The 18,377-nt window shown below is 44.2% G+C and overlaps 1 protein-coding gene across 4 annotated transcripts in view; it reads right to left on the reverse strand.

The window, feature by feature from the left end:
- Window positions 1-589: 589 nt before the first annotated feature.
- Window positions 590-18,377, reverse strand: part of Spock1 (SPARC (osteonectin), cwcv and kazal like domains proteoglycan 1) — a 480,563-nt gene continuing 462,775 nt past the window's right edge. For 2 of the 4 annotated variants that reach the window (XM_021215443.1, XM_021215442.1), the window contains 2 exons: window positions 15,461-15,523; window positions 590-2,603 (listed from right to left, as the gene is read on the reverse strand). In XM_021215443.1, the coding sequence (XP_021071102.1) occupies window positions 2,569-2,603; window positions 15,461-15,523 (98 nt within the window). In that variant the 3' untranslated portion in view covers window positions 590-2,568. Of the gene's footprint in view, window positions 2,604-5,503; window positions 8,860-9,646; window positions 9,785-15,460; window positions 15,524-18,377 lie in introns of those variants that run through there. The other 2 variants (XM_021215439.1, XM_021215441.2) reach the window with 2 other exon arrangements.

Consider the following 18,377-nt stretch of genomic DNA (forward strand, 5'->3'; position numbering starts at 1 on the left):
TGGAAATTTTCAATTACTCACTTATCCTTTTTTTTCTCTCTGATTTCCAGTGTCCACTGTATTTAGAAAGGTATTTCATATACCTTTATTTTTAAATAAATAAATGCATGCAATTGAAAGTCTTGAGACATCAAGACTTACTTGAGGCCTAACACATGCTCTCTCTTGGAGACCGTCCCATATATACTGAGGGGGAAATCAATACATTCTGTTGCTGCTGTGTAGGGTTCCAGAAATGTCTGCGGGTCTAATTGGTTTATGTTGTTGCTCAAGTCCTCCACTTCCTTATTGATTTCCTGTCTGTTGTTCTCTCCATCATTGAGAGTCGAGTAGTAAAGTCTCCAATTAGTACTGTGAAGCTGACTATTCCTCATTTCAAGCGTACCAACATGGGCTTCGTATATCTTTGCAGGTGTGATCATTTCGTATAGACCCTTGTATTGGCTGTGCCTTCTTTATAATTAGCACGTTTTAGCATCATACGCGTCTCATTCCATTTTTTTTACTTAAAGCCTGTGTGTTCCACATCACAACAGCAAGTTCTGCTCTCTTTGGGTTGCTCTTTTTACAGAATCTTTTTTTTTCCAGATTTTTACTTTATAGTTCACATTCTTTGACCCTACCTGTCTCCCATAGGCAGTATGTAGTTGGGAGGGTGCAAAGCCCCGCCCACCAAGCCCCACCCACCCGCTTAAAGAAGCTGGTAGATGGTTTGATTTACTGTCACTCTGCTTATGATTGGGGTGTTATATTTAAATTAGTAACTAAGTGTAAAAAACGTTTGACCATGGATTGTTTTCAGTATTTCTCGAACAGGCTTTCTTTCCCTCACTTCCCCTACCCCTGTGATCATTTTCATTTCCGTTTACTTGATTTCTCATAGCAAAATAGTTGGGTTATCACTCCATTTCCGTTATGCATAGCGTCTTAGCTGCTGTGAAACTCATATGTTCTGTCCAAATGTTATCAGACTCTATTCTGAAACAATAACTTCAATGGTATGCAGAGCGCTACTGTAAAGGAACTCCTGTAATTGACAAAATGGATGCTCTTGATGAGGACGGGAGAGAGGGAATATGAGCATTGTTCATCTGTGCAGCAAATCCTTTGTGCGTGAAATCACGCGGAAATGAAATCAAGCTAGTTTTGCTGTCATATCGAATTGAAAATTGTATGGGCCTCCTATGTGATAGTTCTGTAGGAGGCACCGAATGACTGGGTGGGAGACGTGAGCGGAAGCAGACTCAGTATGATCCCATTGTGTTTCTAGGAGGTTCAGAACCCATCTAGTCTTCTGTGTAGCGTCCATCCCATGGAATGAGTGACACTGAGTCTTTTAGGTAAGGAATCATTACACTGATTCAGAGACAAGCCTGGAGCCAAAAGGTATAAAAAAATTCAAGCGAGACTGTGCTTGCTCAAAGAATAGGTTGACCATTTCCCAGCAGAGCTGACAAGTTAATTAAGGAGAAGGAACATGGACTAAAGCAAACCCTCTACTCTGTTGGAACTTGGTACTTTCTGAAGAAGACATCCAACAGAAACTACATTCTGAACAGTACAGAGGAGCTGGGGCCAGAAAGATGGCTCAGTGGTTAAGCATGTTAACTTCTCTTGCAGAGGTTTGAGTCCCAGCACCCACATGGTGGCTCACAACCATTTGTAACTCTGGGCCTAGAGCATCTGATGCCCTTGTCTGGCCTCCATGGGCGCAAGACATGCATGTGGTACACAGATATACATACAGGTGGAACATTCATGCACATAAAATAAATCCCCTTTTTTTTTCTAAGTACAAAGGAGGTACCTTGGCATAAAATATGAAGGTCAGGTTAACTCTGCTGCTGTGTGGCAATACCACAGAATGTATTAAAAATGTAATTGCAGTTACTAGAGCAAAGAATCCCAAGACACTGAAAACAAAATGTCACCTGCCCTTGTTCTAACACAAGATCAGAAAGCACAGGCTTCAGCCATCTTCTTTGTGCAAAGGATCTACAAGTGCTTTACCACAAAAACTGAGACAGTGCCTCAAAGAGGAGTGCTTTATGATTTAAAGTCCAGTTAATAATGAAGTGCCTGTCCAGCCATCCCGGACCAGTTTTCTATGAAAAGGAAAGTGTTAAGGTTGTATTTTTACTGCCAAGAGCAACTTTGAGCCACTTGGCCAAGGAAGCACTTGGGTGGTGAATGACAGTGCTCTTATCCAGTGTTCCATTACATTTGACTTGCCGCTGATGCAAACCCTAATCTGGATGTAATGCAGGGCTGGACATCACTCACTACCGCTGATGCAGTCCTATCCATCAAAGCTGAAACTGTAAATGCCTTGGGGAGAACGTAAGGAGTTAAGTTGAGGATGGATTTATGGTTTTCCTAGAGATTGATGGAGAAATGAGAAAAATCTTTCACATGGTCAGAAGAGGTTGGGGAAGGATTTGAAGATGTGCCTAATGAAGATGTGGATGGTCATACCAAAAGCCTCTGAGAGTTAATTCTTATTGAAGATGGATGGGAAGAACCCACAGACTCCTCCACAGAGGGAAAAGAAAAGAAATTGATGTGGGATCATGTGGGCATGGTCCCATTTTCCAAAGCTATTCCTGTTGCATAGAGAGAGAAGGACAAAAATGGGACAAGTGTGATCCTCTTGACTACAAAACCAGGCTCACCCAGACAGAGACTGGAGGCTTTCAACTCTCAAAGCTTCCGATGAACCCATGTAAGAAAACAGCTTCCAGTGTAACATTTCTAAAAGACTTAGGACAGACATCTGTGAATCAGGATCTTGGACCGTTCACATTGTGCATTCTGGATATCTAGTCACCAACACCCTCTCAGCTCAATCCTAGATCAACCAAAACCAAATAATCATTTCCCTTATCATATCCTTTCAGGTCATGACCTTTCATGGAGTAACAACATAACCACTCACTCCTGGGCATCTGGTTACATTGTGATAAATCACCTCATCATTGCCGGGTAATGGTTTAACATGCATTAGATGTTTAAAGAGAAGGGGAATTACATCCTCATAAACTCCATCATATGTTGTATTATGCCATCAGATATGGCTAAATAGTCTCCTGTGAGTAACATAAACATCATCTTAAGTGTCTCAGCTGTGGGAAAACACAGTACATATAGGGTCCAGTATGTGTTAAGGCATCCAGAGGCGGACTTGAGATGTATTCTCTGCATATAAGGAAGGGGCACTGTGGTTTATAATTTGATAAGAAAACTTGGAATTAAATAGGGGCAGTGACCTGATCAGCTTTGGCATTTTGGAATCCATTACTGTGGTGACCATGTTTCAAATAGGCTGTAAGAACCAGACAACAGTAGAGGCACATCAGCAGTTTGGAAGTGCCTGAATTTGGGTGTGATGGAGCCAGTCTTTAATGCCAATACTTGGGGAGCTGAGGCAGAAAGACTGCAAATTGAAGGCCAGAGACTTCAACCCAAGGACTGACAGCTGGGTTTGTACCCCAGTGATGGGGTACTTGTTTAGCTTGGGTAAAGGCCTGGTTTTGATGTCCAGTACTGAATGAGTGGATGAATAAAGCCATCAAACACAGGCTCCTGGAATAATTAGAGGATGTGGCTGGGACAGGACAGGGATGGTGGGAGGGAGAAGGAGAAGGAGCTAAGATGAGGATGGATGCCTTGGACAGCAGAGCAGTCCTTACACGGAGGGCATTTGAAGAAGTTGCTGGACTGTGTGTGTTTCCCTGTTTCCTGGCATCTTTTCCCTTGTCCCTTCTCTTCCATGTGCAAGGCCAGCCTCATGCTCACTGAGTATCCTGGGTAACCTCTTGCCTCAGCCTCCTGAGTACTGAGATTATCGTGAGCCACCACACTCGATTTTACTTCTTAAATTATGCAAGTCAATGTGATGCTTAAAGATGAAGTCCGTGCCGGCATCTGCCACCTGCCCCAACTCCTGCCCCACCTCCTTGGTTTTCCCTCCCAGGGCACCCCTTCTGCTGTTCTGAAATGTATCCCTTTGTGTCTTGTTTTTGTCCATGTGTACTCTGAGCAACAGATAGTATCAAGTTTTAGATGCATAATTTACATATTTGATACCAGCTCCCAAAAATGTTCCAATATAACCAATATTTTAGAAATTTTCTATGTATATAGCAAATTACTTCATACTTTTGACTGCTACATAGTATTCCGAAGTATAGGCTTCTCTGCAGCTCCTTTGATGGACAGTCTTATTATCCCCAAATTCATTTTTCTAGGAAACAATGCTGCGAAGGAAATGCTTTCACCTATATCCTTTTAAATTACATCTATTTCCACTGAGGGTGATCTCTGGGAAGGATTCCCAGGAAGTGAAATTTCCAGTACCTGGGTGTGTGTGTATGTATGTATGTATATCCTGTGCCCAGTACTCTTTGGGTACTCAGCTGTTATAATTCCACCTGGTACAGGAGTCCTCTTGATCCCCAATCTCAACAACCCTTGATTGTATCAGGATTATTTTCTCATTCATAAACGCTATATGATAGCACTTATTTGCCATTGTCTGATACTGGGTGGAACTGCACAGTTTCACTGCTCCTGTGAACTGCTTTTAATCTTTCCCTTGCTAGTCTGTTGTGCTGTGTTTTTCTTGTGAATTTCTAGGAGTTAAAACATATTTTATACCCAAATCATTCCTTTGCTTTATGCCATGAACATATTCTTCAGTCTCTTGTTTAGTTTTCCTTTATGGTGTGCTGTTATCTTTTATGGGTTCACATTTGTCAAGTTTGTCAATTTTCCCCTTCACGGGTGATGTTTGTTAGGGTTCAGGGAATGCCTTACTGACTCTGCTTTCCCCAGGCACAGAGATGAGATGTCCTGTCATCTGTAGTTTGTGAGGTTTGGGGTTGAAGTGTCAGCAGGAAACTCAGGCTCAACAACCGATGGGTATTTCTGAGTGGAGCTTAATTCAAACCCTACACTGGAGATATGGACTGGAGTTCCCAGAGTGGAGGGGATGTTTGCATGCAGAGATCTCAAAATGCTCAGAGAGTGTGCTGTGTCAGTGGGACTGAACAGCAGTGGTTTGATGGAGGGACGACTGAGTCATAGATACCCTGGGACAACTGAGGATGCTGTGCCCCAGTCTGGATGCTGGCCAGCTTGACAAGCATCTGATATGCTAATTCACAGAGGACATGTGGGGGTTCCTGAAGAAAAGGAGAACATTTTACTCCCAATCATCAGCGGCATTGAGAGATGCTAGGGATGGCAAGAATGAAGTACCTCAGATGAGGGAGAAGCTGGGCCCAGAGGGAATCAAATGCAGCCAAATGAGGGCTTGAGTGGATTGTGCCTGAGCTGGTACAGTAAGCTGGTTAGTCCTCAGAACCAGGCCAGGTGGCAGGCAGCCTGGCTGGAGGGCCCCAGCGGCAATCACTTGACAACCCAGGCTGTTCTGCAGTGGTTATGTGGGTGTGTGCCGAGTCAAGCTCACATCCAGGCTAAGAAAACACAAGCATTCATGTGCTGCGGACAAAGTAAAATTTATTGAGACAGACAGAACTGCGCCTACTCAGGACTACAGGGAAGCGCTTGCTATTAACCGAAGAGTCATGTTCACATTCCAGAAAAAGTCTACATGGAAAAGCATTCAGAATACTAGATTTTCTACGTCACTATTTCACCTACAATAGGGACAACAGACTGACACTCTGAGTTTGATGGGCTTCTGTTACAGGGCTACACATTGAACAGGGACAAACATCATCAATGACCGAGAAAAGGTTTAAAAAGACCAAAAAACCACCCACTGTAGGAAGGGCTCTTGGATGTTACTGTACAGTGTGGTCAAGAATAAACCAAACCAAAGCCAATGTCAATGGCGTTCTGGGACAAGCAGAGGGTAGACCTGGACAGACAAGTCATTTCCTGTATACATAGGGTCGTGGGCATAAAGGGAGGTACTGAGAGAAAGCCATGTGAAGCCATCCTCATGCTGAGAATATCTGTAGAAACACAGTCATATGGCAGACAATGAACCTCGGTGGAAGAGAATTCTAGGGTTTAAACTGGATGTCACAGTAATGATAGTAAATAACCGTTTGTAGAATTAGAGTAACAGAATCAACTGAAAGTTTTCTAAAACTAAGGACTCAGTTCAGTGCCTGCCTAAACAAGTGCTTCGTCATCACAGCTGCATATGCTTAAAAAGCCTCATACGCTTACCTGATGATTAGAGTGAAAGGGTCCTTCCAGAAAGAGACCAGCGGAAGTACTGTTTCTCAGAACAGAGCAAAAGTCTAACTTCAAGGTACCACTATAAATAGCCATCTTTAAAACCCAAAGCGGGCCATGAGAAGCAGCACTGGACTGCCTTGCTGGTGTGGGCTCCAGACATAGGAGGGCTTTTGATTTAATATTTTAATGAATCAAAATATCTTCTTGGAGTGTCTCTGGAAATGACATCTCATTACCTTCCTGGGACTTGCCTCCCGAGTACTCTTCCTCGCCATTAAGATAATGTTGAGGACTTCTAAGTGTCATCTTAATGTGACACTTGTCACAAGATAATTAGACAAAGTAAGTGGCTCATTGGGTTCCTAGAAGTTTCTCAGAGAGAAATCAATTTGCCGATTGTTAATTTGTTCTCTTGTGCATGTTTTTTTTTTTTTCCCCCAAGCTCATAGGAAATACCAACAATGGCTTATATGGATGGCCTAAACTGAGATTTCTAATATGTCTTTTTAATGTAGTCTATTATAATTTAGCTGTGATTAAGCACCTGTTTTCTAAATTATGATCCATTTTGAGAATGGGAAGAAAAAAAAAACCAAACAAACTAGGGGGCAGGGCGGGAGGATGGCGCTGAGATCCCAAAGCAGGTTCACATCTCCATAAGGAGGAAGCACACAGAATCTCAGCACCCTGGCTCTGTGTGTGTATATCCCAGGCCAGGGGTAAAGGCCACTGCCTCTATTCATTTCCCAAGAGGGCTGATGTCACTTTGCCTGTCCTGTTCAAGAAAGAGAATTCGAATTGTAAGTGGCTTCCTAAATACAGAAAGCCAGTTTGGGGTGGGAGGCTGGTTCTGCCTCCCTGATCTCGATTTAACCAAATACCTTTTCTTGCCTGAGTTGATGGATCTGTCTTGTGGACTGGCTAAAACTCACCACGGGGGAAGGCAAGGACCATGAAGAGTGTGTCTGGCAGGCTGTGGCTGGTTAGGGCAGGCAGAGCTCAGGGACTGGCCCTGAGCTGAACGGGGCCGCATTGAAGATTGCTCTTTGGTACTTGTGTGAAAGAAATCTGAAAAGTATTGAGATGATATCACTACTGAAACCAGACGCCAATAACGAGCTCTCAGAACAAACAGTAAAACTGCTTCAGCCATGTGTCAACTAACGTCAGCGTGTGTCAGGGAGATGGCTGCTGACGAGCCGACTAGCCTCTTGTGCTACTAGGAATCTCTTTCTGGGCTTCCACTGGGGGTCCCTAATAAATAATGGGGGAACACGAGAAACCTTTAAAGCCTCTATACCCTGGGTCATGATTTGTGGATAGAAAGGGGGCCAAAGGAGACACTGAAGAACCCTAAATTTTCTTCTAAGCATTATAATGATGCTGTCTTCTTGGGGAACAGGGGCTCAGTGAGGAACACGTAGGAAAAAGCCCTTGGGTGGATAGGGAAGGAAGCTGCCACAGGTGGATACACTGTATCCTGAGGGGAGCTTTGAGCTGAAGTGAAGAAATGGCTTGTGAAGCTGCCCACGTGGGAATTGCATGGCTTCTGTGGGTAAAACAATTTAGGCAAACGGAGGTTCATCCAAATCAAAAAGGCTTCCAGTCGCTCTGAGACTGCAAGGAGGAGCCTCCCCTTGGTGTGTGGATGCAGGCTACACACACCAAGAGTTAGTGCAAACTGGACTCCAAGAGGAATTTCATACCCAGGTTTGTGTTCTGGGTCTGGAGCAGCTGACTAAAAGCCATTGCTTATCTAAAGTGTTTTTGGTATACAACCAGACTGAAAGGTGTGTGTATGCAAGTCATGCAAGCACAGTCACCTATCTGTGCATGGGTGGTGGTGGGGGACATCGAGATCTTAATTTTTAAGAAAGAAAATGAACTCTCCAAAGGGACTTGGACTGAATTAAGGCTGTTGCTTGTAGGAAGTCGGATACAGTGACATGAAAATTAATTTTTAATAATCAACACCAGAGGTGGTAGAGACAGGGAAAAGGGACAGCCTGGTATGTTTTCCACAACATCTACAGGACACGAGAAAAGCACGTAGACATCATAAGACGCTGGGAACCATGCTGTAAGAACCACCGATGTGGGTAATCAGAGAGGGTCTTTGACGCTCGAGAGGGCGGGGCTCCCCGCACTGTTGGATTCCACGCAAATCACATGCTAGTTGCAAAAACCTCACAGGGAGAGAAGGAGGCTTTAATTAAGCCAGCCTGACCTCTCATCCAATGAAAACGAAAACAAGGAACCAAAATGACATCCTTTCTCCCACACAACCATATGCAAATTCAGATGCTCTGGAAAGTGGGTCTTCCAAACCTCAGGCCCCATATAGAGATCAACAGTGGAGAAGAGACCCCGGTGCCTCGGAGTCCTAGATACAAATGCAGGCAAAGGAAACGACTTGCAGATCTGTGCCAAAAGCGTGTCCTCTTCCTCGTGGGCACTACCATATGTACCCGACCTCATCTTCTTTGTCGTCATCTCCATCCTCATCATCTTCCCGCACGGCCCGGGTGCGCACCCTCAGCTTCCCCTCTTTGTCCTTTGGTCCCAGCTCCCGCTCGTCCTCTAGGTCATCCAGCAGGACCACGGAGCCTCCACTGCCGAAGTCCCCGGAGGTTTCCTGCTCCTCTTCTGGCATAGGAAGGAAAGACCTGGGGTTAGTTCCTCCTATCTCCCTTGGCCCTACGCTGGGGCTTGTAACTTAAGTTCTAGGGCAAACCCGAGTTTGCTTCTGCCATGTGGGAGCTCAGCTTGAAGCAATCTCACAGGCAATCTCACAGGCTCCGCCCTGAGCTGCTCTGACAGAAACCTGTCCTGGTTAATTTTCTGTCAACTTGACACATCTGGGAAAAGGAACCTCAACTGAGAAAATGCCTCCCTCAGGTTAGTCAAGCCTGTGGGACATCTCTTAGATCATCATCTTAGATTGGTGTGGGAGGGCACAGTGCATGGTGGGTGGTGCTGCCCCTGAGCTACATACGAAAGCAAGCTGAGTGAACCAAGGGGAGCAAGTCAGAAGGCAGTACCCCTCCAGGTTCCTGCCCTGACATCCCAATAAGTCCTTTCTGCCGAAGTTACTTTTGAATATGGTCTTTATCACAGCAATAGAAAGCAAACTAGTGCAGGGACCTAGAGTACCCGAGTTGCATCAGCCTTGTCTGAAAGCTACAGTCCTACCTGCTGTGCCAGGGTCAGCCCACTGATGCAAAACCCATCTGCCCCCGTGGTAACGGTGAGTACCTGCTGCTGGTAAAATCAGCATTGCATGAGCTCATGAAATTCCAGTACATCTATTTCCAATTCAGACTCAACCACCACAGCCAGAGCTGGCTCTTGAAATTCTGTTGTGACCCCTCCACAGGGAGGCCCCCTGGGCCACATGGGGTGCTGTGGGACTGGTGCTGGAGGCCTTACTCACCACAGCTTACAGTGCCCTGTTTCCTGGAGCCGGCCAGCTCGTTCCCATATTTATCCACACACCAGCACTGCCCCGTGCTGCCGTGGCACTGTGTGGCTTTGTAGTAGCCCTCCTCATTACACCGGGGGATGAATGCCCCTGTGGGGGGGAAAAGAGAGCCCGCTTAAGTCAGAGAAGCAGCATAGGGGCTTGGGGTTAATGCCATTCAAGCTAGGGAGGAGGGCTCACATGTCCACTAAAGCTCTACTGTAGGGCTGGCAGGAAATGGGCTGGTCAGTTACTATTTTATTAACATTACAGAGATCTTGCCCTTTAAGAGGAGGTATACACTGGACTCTTAAGCTCCGTTTTCAGTTAATAATAGTTAATACTATTGAATAGTTAGATATATTCTGGGTACTGATCTAAACCCTGCACATTTTGTATTGGAGATGTTCACATCATCTATTTTTATGAATAAATAAATATACAGCTGGGGCCTTTGATGAGATTCATAACTGTGCTCAAGCAGCATGCGCTCAGCATGTGATAAAAACTTGTAGAGTGCGATCATTAATCTTAATTATCAACCTGATTGGTTGACATTAGTGAAGCCCGTCTTTAAGAGGTATCTTTGAGGGCATGACCTAATCAATGGGTTAATCCCTGTATGGGTTCATACCAGGCTGGTGTTATTGGAAGTACAGCAGCATAGGAAGACATGGGCAATTAAGGGAGCTTGGGATGGCAAAGCAGCCCTTGTCTCTGGAGTCTTGCCTGAAGCCCTGTGACAGTTGAGAATAACAGATTCCACCACAATTAACATTTTCTGTAAAGACTGCCAACAGAGCAACAATACTCCATCTATACAGAAATTTTCAAGTGTGAATTTTAAAGTAACAGAGAGCCATGCTTAAGGCCTGAGCCCATGTGACTCCCCTTTCAGATATTTTTTTTTTTTTTTTTTTGAAATTCTCATAGAAAAGGCTTGCGGTGTAGGGTTTTATCTTATCAGCTGGAGTCCTTCTGGTATACCTCAGGAGCCACCTTGGGACCTCATTTAGATTCCTAACAACCTTTTGAAGTTGTAACTTCTGAACCCACCAAAACTGTCACTATGGCCGCTGTAAAGACAGCTAAGTGCTACCCTCCTTGGGGAAGCCCAGGACATTATTAGGTGTGTACTCTTTCCCGATGGACCATCAGGCTTAAACCTATATTTAAAAGTTCTTTTTAAGAAACTCCAGCTTTGGCTCATACTGCTGGTCCCGAGATTCCATTCTGTGGTGAGATCAGAGGGCTGGCGTTACCTAAGTGAAGGAACCTCAAGGAAAAGTCAAACCCTTGGGCTGCTGGCAGCCATGCTGGGGCTGTCTCTGTTATCCTACCTGAGCTGACAGAAGCACCTGGAAGGTGGGAGATGGGGTTCACTCATTATGGGCTGACACCCCAAAACTGTGAGCCAGAATAAGCAGAACTCTCAGGTGTCTGTCACAATGATAAAATGTTACTCTGTTTCTGTTTCTTTAGATTACTTTCCCTTTTCACAGTTTGGTTCTATACCAGTAACATAACCTGGAACCCCATTAGAAACAATTGTTTCTTTCTGGTTCTTAATCAAAAGTCAACTTAGATTTTCTTCTCTCTCTCTCTCTCTCTCTCTCTCTCTCTCTCTCTCTCTCTCTCTAACTAACTAACTAACTAACTAAACGAATGTATTTGTGTTTATCTTGTGTGCTGTGGCTGCATGTTTGTTTATGCACTCACTGTGTGCATACTATTCTCATTGGGGCCAGAAGGGGACATCAGATGCCCTGGATCTGGTGTCACAGACAGTTGTGAGCTGCCATGTGGGTGCTGCAAACTGAGTCTGGGTCCTCTGCAAGAGCATCAAGTGTTCTCTTCATCTCATTCAGTGCTGAAGTCCATTTTGAGGGCCAGAAATACCTTCCCTGTCTGTTGAGTTTGGACTTGGACAACTCGGTTTTACATTAGGACTGTTTGGCCCCGGCCTGTCAAGCTGTTTCATTCGTTTGTTGAAAGTGACACTTTGTGCTGTGCTGGTCATCCCTGTTCATTTGTTTTCTCTCTTTAATTGCTTCTGGTTATTGCGCTCTTGGGGTACTGGGGTGCAGTTCTAGTTTTGTTTATTATTTCTGGTAATGCTTTTATGGGCTTTTCTTTGTTTCTGTGGACATTGGTGGAATAGCCCCTTTAGATTTTCATTCCGCTGAAAATGCTCTCAGGATTTTATTTGACTCCTTTGACATCTCTTTTCCTTACTCTTGGGCTGGTGAGTCTGAGATGTGTTTGTTGGGGATGTGTTTTATCTGTGGGGCTGCCTGCTGTCCTGAGAGACAGGCATTTCATGTAAACATAAATGTGGATTAATCAGGTTGTCCAACTGTTCTAGCTCCAGACTGACTACTTGAGCTGTGTTAACAGTGCGAGTCCATTGTGCTCATTCTTAAAGCTTAAGTACACAGACAGCCTTGCGTGTCTTACTTTTTACAAGGTAGGGTATTTGCTTCCCTGATATTATTGTGTTATCAAAGTGGGCATTTCCCATGTTCTGGTTTCAGCTTTCTACACACATGTGTTAGGTGTAGCTTTGAAGATACTGTGTTACAATGAAGACTTCTTGTCTCAGATGATATCAGTCTGTCCATGTGCACTGGCTGTAACTGTGGACCACTTGTCCGTATTCCTACCATCACATCTGTAGCTCCTGTCTGTCATGGTGTCCATGTCTCTTTCCTCCCTTTCTTTCACATTTAAAAACTCTTTTATTTCTGATATTTTAGAGAATTCCCTGATAATTTCTACAGCACAGTACAGTTTATCCAAGTGAGAGCTAAAGTCAACCCATATTTTCTTTTTACTGCATAAATCAGAAATGTAGCACAGGCTAGCCTCCTGTTTTCACTGCCTGCAAGAGTTTAGAATTTTAATTCTAGCCTTCCATCAAAAAGTCTCCATTTTGAAATAGGGTCTCACTGGGTAGTCCTGGCTGGCCTTTAGACCAGGCTGACCCTGAATTCACAGAGGTCTTCAGGCCTCGGTCTCTGGAGTGCTGCCAGCCAAACTGTTCTATATAAGCTGTTGTTCATTTAGATTTAGTATTATGTAGTCTCTTTTGCATAATTTCATATGGAATATACTCATAGACATTAGCTTAGATGGCTTGAGAATATGAACGAAATGTTAAGGAAGTCAAATAAAATCTTGAATATATTGGGATAAGTTTATAATTCTAGGTCCAAAGTTAGCTCCACTCAAGAAATAGTATTTTCTTTTTCTAAACTAGTGTTACTGATGGGAATCTGATGTCAGACTTATTCCCATTTGACAGTAGGTAATCTTCATTTATGACTATGAGTTTATCTTCTCTGGGGGAATTCTCTGTGAGACCCTAGAAACTACATCCTTAACATCACAGAAGCAAAGGTGCCTGGCTACCACCGTGGCTCTCAACTCACTATGTTCATTTCTGTTGTCTTTTGGGCCTGTGTTTCCCAATTTAATTTTTATTTCACTGAATGATACCCTACTCAACTGTAACACTGGAGAATCAGGTTGTCTTTGCACCAGTAAATTTAGACATCAATGGGTATAGGAGCTAATTAAAATGTTTTTTCTTTAGTTGTATTGATTTTATGCATGAGCGTTGCTTGCATGTATGTCAGCACACCCCATGCATGTCTGGTGCCCATGGGGTCCAGAAGATGGCGCTGGGTCCCCTAGGACTGAAGTTACAGATAGTTGTGAGCAGCGGGTGGTGCTCAAAATTAAACCCAGTTTCTCTACAACAGTAGCCAGTGCTCTTAAGCCCAGAGTCATCTCTCCAGGCCCCCCAGAATCTACCCCTGAGCATGCTGCACCAGGCTATTTCACAATGCCCAGACTCCAAGCTACCAAGTGAGGTAAGGACCCTAACACTGTAGTCACTGCTGTGGACATTAAGGATGACTATATAAGGCATAGCTTATATACGTGTCAGAGATGGTACCCAGCGCTGCACCCTCTGCCCTAGGAGCTCAGTCAGTACCCAGGAGCCTTAGTTTTCAGGGAGTATGGAGGGACATAGTGATTAGATTCTTTCAGTTGCTCATGCAATGAGAAGGCAGGGAGCTTTGTGAAGAGACTGCCAGGGAGGAGGAGGAGGAAAAGAAGAAGAGGTGGAGACTTGGGAAATGCAGGTTTCCCCCCACACACACACACACAAAGCAGCAGTTAGAAACCACAGTACCTAATAGACCACAGAATCCATTAAGACTGAGCTGAGCCCTTGGGTTGGTGAGAAGCAGGTGTTGTACTAAGTCTGTAATTTAATAAGATTACCGCTTTTTCTAAGTAGGTAGTAATTATAACTGATTATGATTTGTTGTTGCTTGTTTCCTTTATTTATTTGAATCTGAATGTCCCTGAATACACACAGTTGTTATTAGGAGATTTTTCTGCATGCAGGAAATAATCCGTACGCAATACAGATGGCGTTTGCATGAGTTGGTTGGGGTGAGCTCAGAACGTGGGAGATTTGAGATAAGACACAGGTGAGATTATGTTAGGATAAAGGTGGGCGGTAGCTGGATCATGAAAATAAGACATGTCACATGGCGTACCCTATAAGTGTGTCTTTAATGAAGGGTACAGTCACCATATCCATGGACCTTTAAAAGCATTGTAATTGCATAAACTACTTGTAGATCTTGGGTATATTCTCAAACCCCAAAACACTGCCCCATGTAGCATCTTGTAGATAGCCACCGAAAGTCCAGCAGTTAAACAAAACAGATGGAGGGGAGAACCAGATGCTGTGCCAACCAGAAAGATACATTCTACACCAACAAACCAAGAAGGCAAGAGTTCAAAAGCACAGCTTTCAAGTTCTCACAAAAATCAAAAGTATGAGGCAAGCCATGGAAAATAAGTCATTCTCAAAGGCAGAAGGAGGGGTATGGACTATGAGGGGACCCCAACATTTGGAAGACAAGTTGCCAGCATTCATAGAATGTTTGCATTTGGCAATGTTTGGGGGGGGGGAAATGTGCCCATCTCCTTAAAGATAGATTAACTTCTGAAACAGTGCACTGCTTGGGGAACGCACCTGCCTCTGAACACTTAAGGAGAAAGTCTGAACGACTAGGCTGCAGCTGTCTGCTTCTTTTAACAGGGAAAGAAAACAGGTTCGCTTTTCATCAAATGAGATTTGCCAGTATGCCAGTGATGTCCACCAGCCCCACCCACTGCCGCCCATCCCTGAGCTAGGAGGACCAAAAAGGAGCTTGTCCCCCTGCAACTGACCTACTTCTACCTTAAACCCAGAGGAGAAAGCAGCAGCCACTAAATAGGCTGGCATCTTCCATCCAGAGAGGTAAATGCCCTTTGACCCTATCTGATACATTCTGGTGGGGGTCACAGCTTGTCTTGTTCCTTAAATGAATAACTAGCCTTGGGGAAGAGAAGAAGTATCCTAACTTACAAGCCTTGCATTTTGAGAACTGGAAAAGTTGCTCATGTGCTCCATTCCATGACTTTATATGACAGAGAGAAATCCAAGAGTTAGTATATCGAGAATCAGAGCAGTGGAGCAGCCGAGAGGTAAACACTGAACGGGGCCAGGGCTGCCTTCGAGACTCTGGCCCAATCTCTGACTTTGCTTGCTGGTAGAGGGCATCGTCTGCATACCAGCTGGTCACAAGTGCTCAGGCTGGTGGAAACTGAAGCAAGTCTTCCCCTGCCCCTAATTGGATAAACACTGTAGAGCTGAATGTTACAAGAGATGGGGATGGATTTAATTAGTGGCTCTAATGAGTGGCAAGGAATTGTACTCACCCAGTAGGCTTTTCCCCTTGCTTAGCTTCTGAATTCTGTTCATTTCATTCTGGCAAGGGAGACCTAGAAAAATAATTTATGAATGTCGGTTTCCAGATGGTACGGAATATAATCTCTAATGATTGACTCCGCTCTTGATGCAAAATGTGGGCTAGGACACACCTGGGTGTGGAATTGCTCCATATGTTGTTGACTGTGCTACAAAACAAACTCAGGCCATTAGTGTTACTAATTTTAAGAAGAGCTCCATATCACAAGGCACTTGTAATGGCTCATGGAGGCTACTTACATAATGTAGGACACCTCCTCCCTATACTAGACCAAGAAACAACCAGGTGATCAGCTCATAGACTTTTTCATTTTCTCAGCAAGGGAAGCACCAGCAAAGGCTTCTGGGAGCTGAAAACTGAGGCTCAGGCTTACTAGAGGTTAGGAACTCTGATATGCAGACCAGCCAGCCAGGGCCAACTATGCTTCATCTGCTACCTGCTCCTGTCTTGGGAGAGACAGGGGTGGGGTGGGTTAGAAGTGCTCAGGCACACCTGTGTGGATGTGAGACCCACTGGGAAGGCAAGGAACAAAGGCATCCAGGGTGAGACACACCGAGGTTCTTTCTCTGCCTCCTGAAGACCAGGGGGACCCCCCAGTATCTGTTCCCTGCTGTCAGCCACTGAGTCCTCAAGTGTGAAATGCATGTTGTATGAACAACCTCCAAGAAACTGCTGTGAAGGACACACATGGCTAAGCATGGTGGATGGCAGAGCGCAGACTTGTGTGGTCTCCCAAGGGAAGAATTTACCACTAGGCAAAATGACAGGTGGCCTCACTAGTATTTTTGGGTTTGCCCATTATGTGCCTTTCTCAGCCTTATGTCTCTGGCAGGTCCTGCCATTGGTTCAGGGTCTTTGTGGCCTGGGTAAGGGGTCCCATGCCTCTGTACTCCTAACATCTCTCTCTACAGCTACTATTCTGCCTACTACCATATGGGTTTTACAGCACCACCTGGCATTACTACCGCCAGGTGAGGGAGATTGGCTCCTTACTAAAGTTAAGGGGAAGGAGAAAGATCTAAACAAACCCCACTGTGAGTAGGAAAGGCGGCACTTACTATGACTAATAGCTATGTTTTACCGAACTGTTAGAATGTTCTAGAGCTTTTTAAAACTCTTATAACCACTGTAAAAATAGGTGCTGACATTATCACTAGTTTGTAATGGAAAAATCTCATCCATGACGGAACACAGGCAATATACAGAAGGAAGACCCCACTGTGTCAGTGCAGGGGGGGGCGCTAACTTTACAATACTTTCTTTAAAAATCTACTTGTTTAAAGAAAGAAAAACTTAAACTGATGGAAATCAACTGAAATGCAGACAAGAACAAGACATACAATTTTTTTGGTGGTCATTTTTAAAATGAGAAATTCATCCTGGAAAACATTTGCTGCTGAGCAGATGACAACATGGGCGAGGTTTCTCTGAGAGGTCAAGGATTCTAATAAAAAAGTGGACCACAGGAAAACAGGGGTCAGGGAGTGAGGGGGAGGCTCAGAGTGGCTGTGACAGAGAGAAACAATTTCAGAGAGGAAAGTTACCTCCAGAGCCACGGATCTCACAGGACACAACTATGCTGTAGCTGAGAGAAAGACTGACCCGATAGAAAAGTTCTCAAGATAAACGCCAAAGAAGAGAAACTTCCTGAAGAATCTAATTCTAGTGTTCAAAGGAGTGTATGACACGGCACAACCCTGTGATGGGGCACACACCGAGCAGGGCTCAGTGGCTTCTAGGAAATCAAGGCCCTTGAATTTTCTGTTGCTTCTGGCCATGGTGTTTCCACCAAGGCAACTGTAGGAAAAATGGGTCTGTTTTGACTTACAGTTATTGGAGGCTGGAGTCCCTTGGGAACAAAAGATGCTTGATGTTTCTTGTTGCCTCTACATACAGGATGCCGCGAGAGGCAAAAGGGTCTGACTTGCAAAGGTTCTACAGCCTCCCCAAACAGCATCGCCAACTGAGACTTGAATGTCCTTAACACCAACCTACAGTTCTAAGTGTGACATTCCATCATCTCGAAGCTTCTTTATGAAACAAAGCAGCAGATCAAACTATGTGAAGTAACACCATGGAGATGAAATGGATGTGAGAGAAAGGCACAGAATGAGAGATAACCTTTCTCTGAGCTAATTGGGGATGCCTCGTCATTTCGGGACACACCCCAGGAAGAAGAGCCTGTTGTTACTTAGCTCCAATTTGTATGAGCTAGCATAGTTAGGGAGCAGAATAAAGTGAAGGAGAAACAACACAATTATATTTTAATATTTAAGGGAACGTTATCTCCGTTTGCACATGATACAGTTCACACCGGAAAACATCGAGACAAGCAGGATAGCGGGAAGGGGGGAGCTCTGTGGGGAGAAGGGAAAGTGTGCGTGCCTTGTGGTAGTGCCAAGGGGAACCACGGTGGGAACAAAACTGAGAAGTCTAAGTTCACTAGCTGCGAGAAGCCTCTAAGATAAAAGGATTCTGTATTATGTAGCTGAGGGGAATTTTTAATAGATGGTCAAATGCACTCTAAAGTTCAGGAGAAAAGAAAAACATGACTAACTAGAACTTTCAGAAATAAAAATTAACAGCAAGAGAGGAGAGACCTACAATATACCAAGACTCAGGGTCAATCAACTGTGATTTAAATTGTTTTTTTTTTTTAAACTGTGATTTAAATTGGATAGAATTGATTTATGGATAGTTAGGTAAGTGGGACTGAGTGTTCCGGAATAAATCAAAGACACATACATATTGATTTTATATGTAAACTTTGTGTGTGTGTGTGTATATATACATATATATATATGTATACATATATATGATTATACACACACACGTGTGTATGTATATATATATTTACACACACACAC

This window comes from Mus pahari, chromosome 16, assembly GCF_900095145.1.
Source record: "Mus pahari chromosome 16, PAHARI_EIJ_v1.1, whole genome shotgun sequence".
Lineage (NCBI taxonomy): Eukaryota > Metazoa > Chordata > Mammalia > Rodentia > Muridae > Mus > Mus pahari.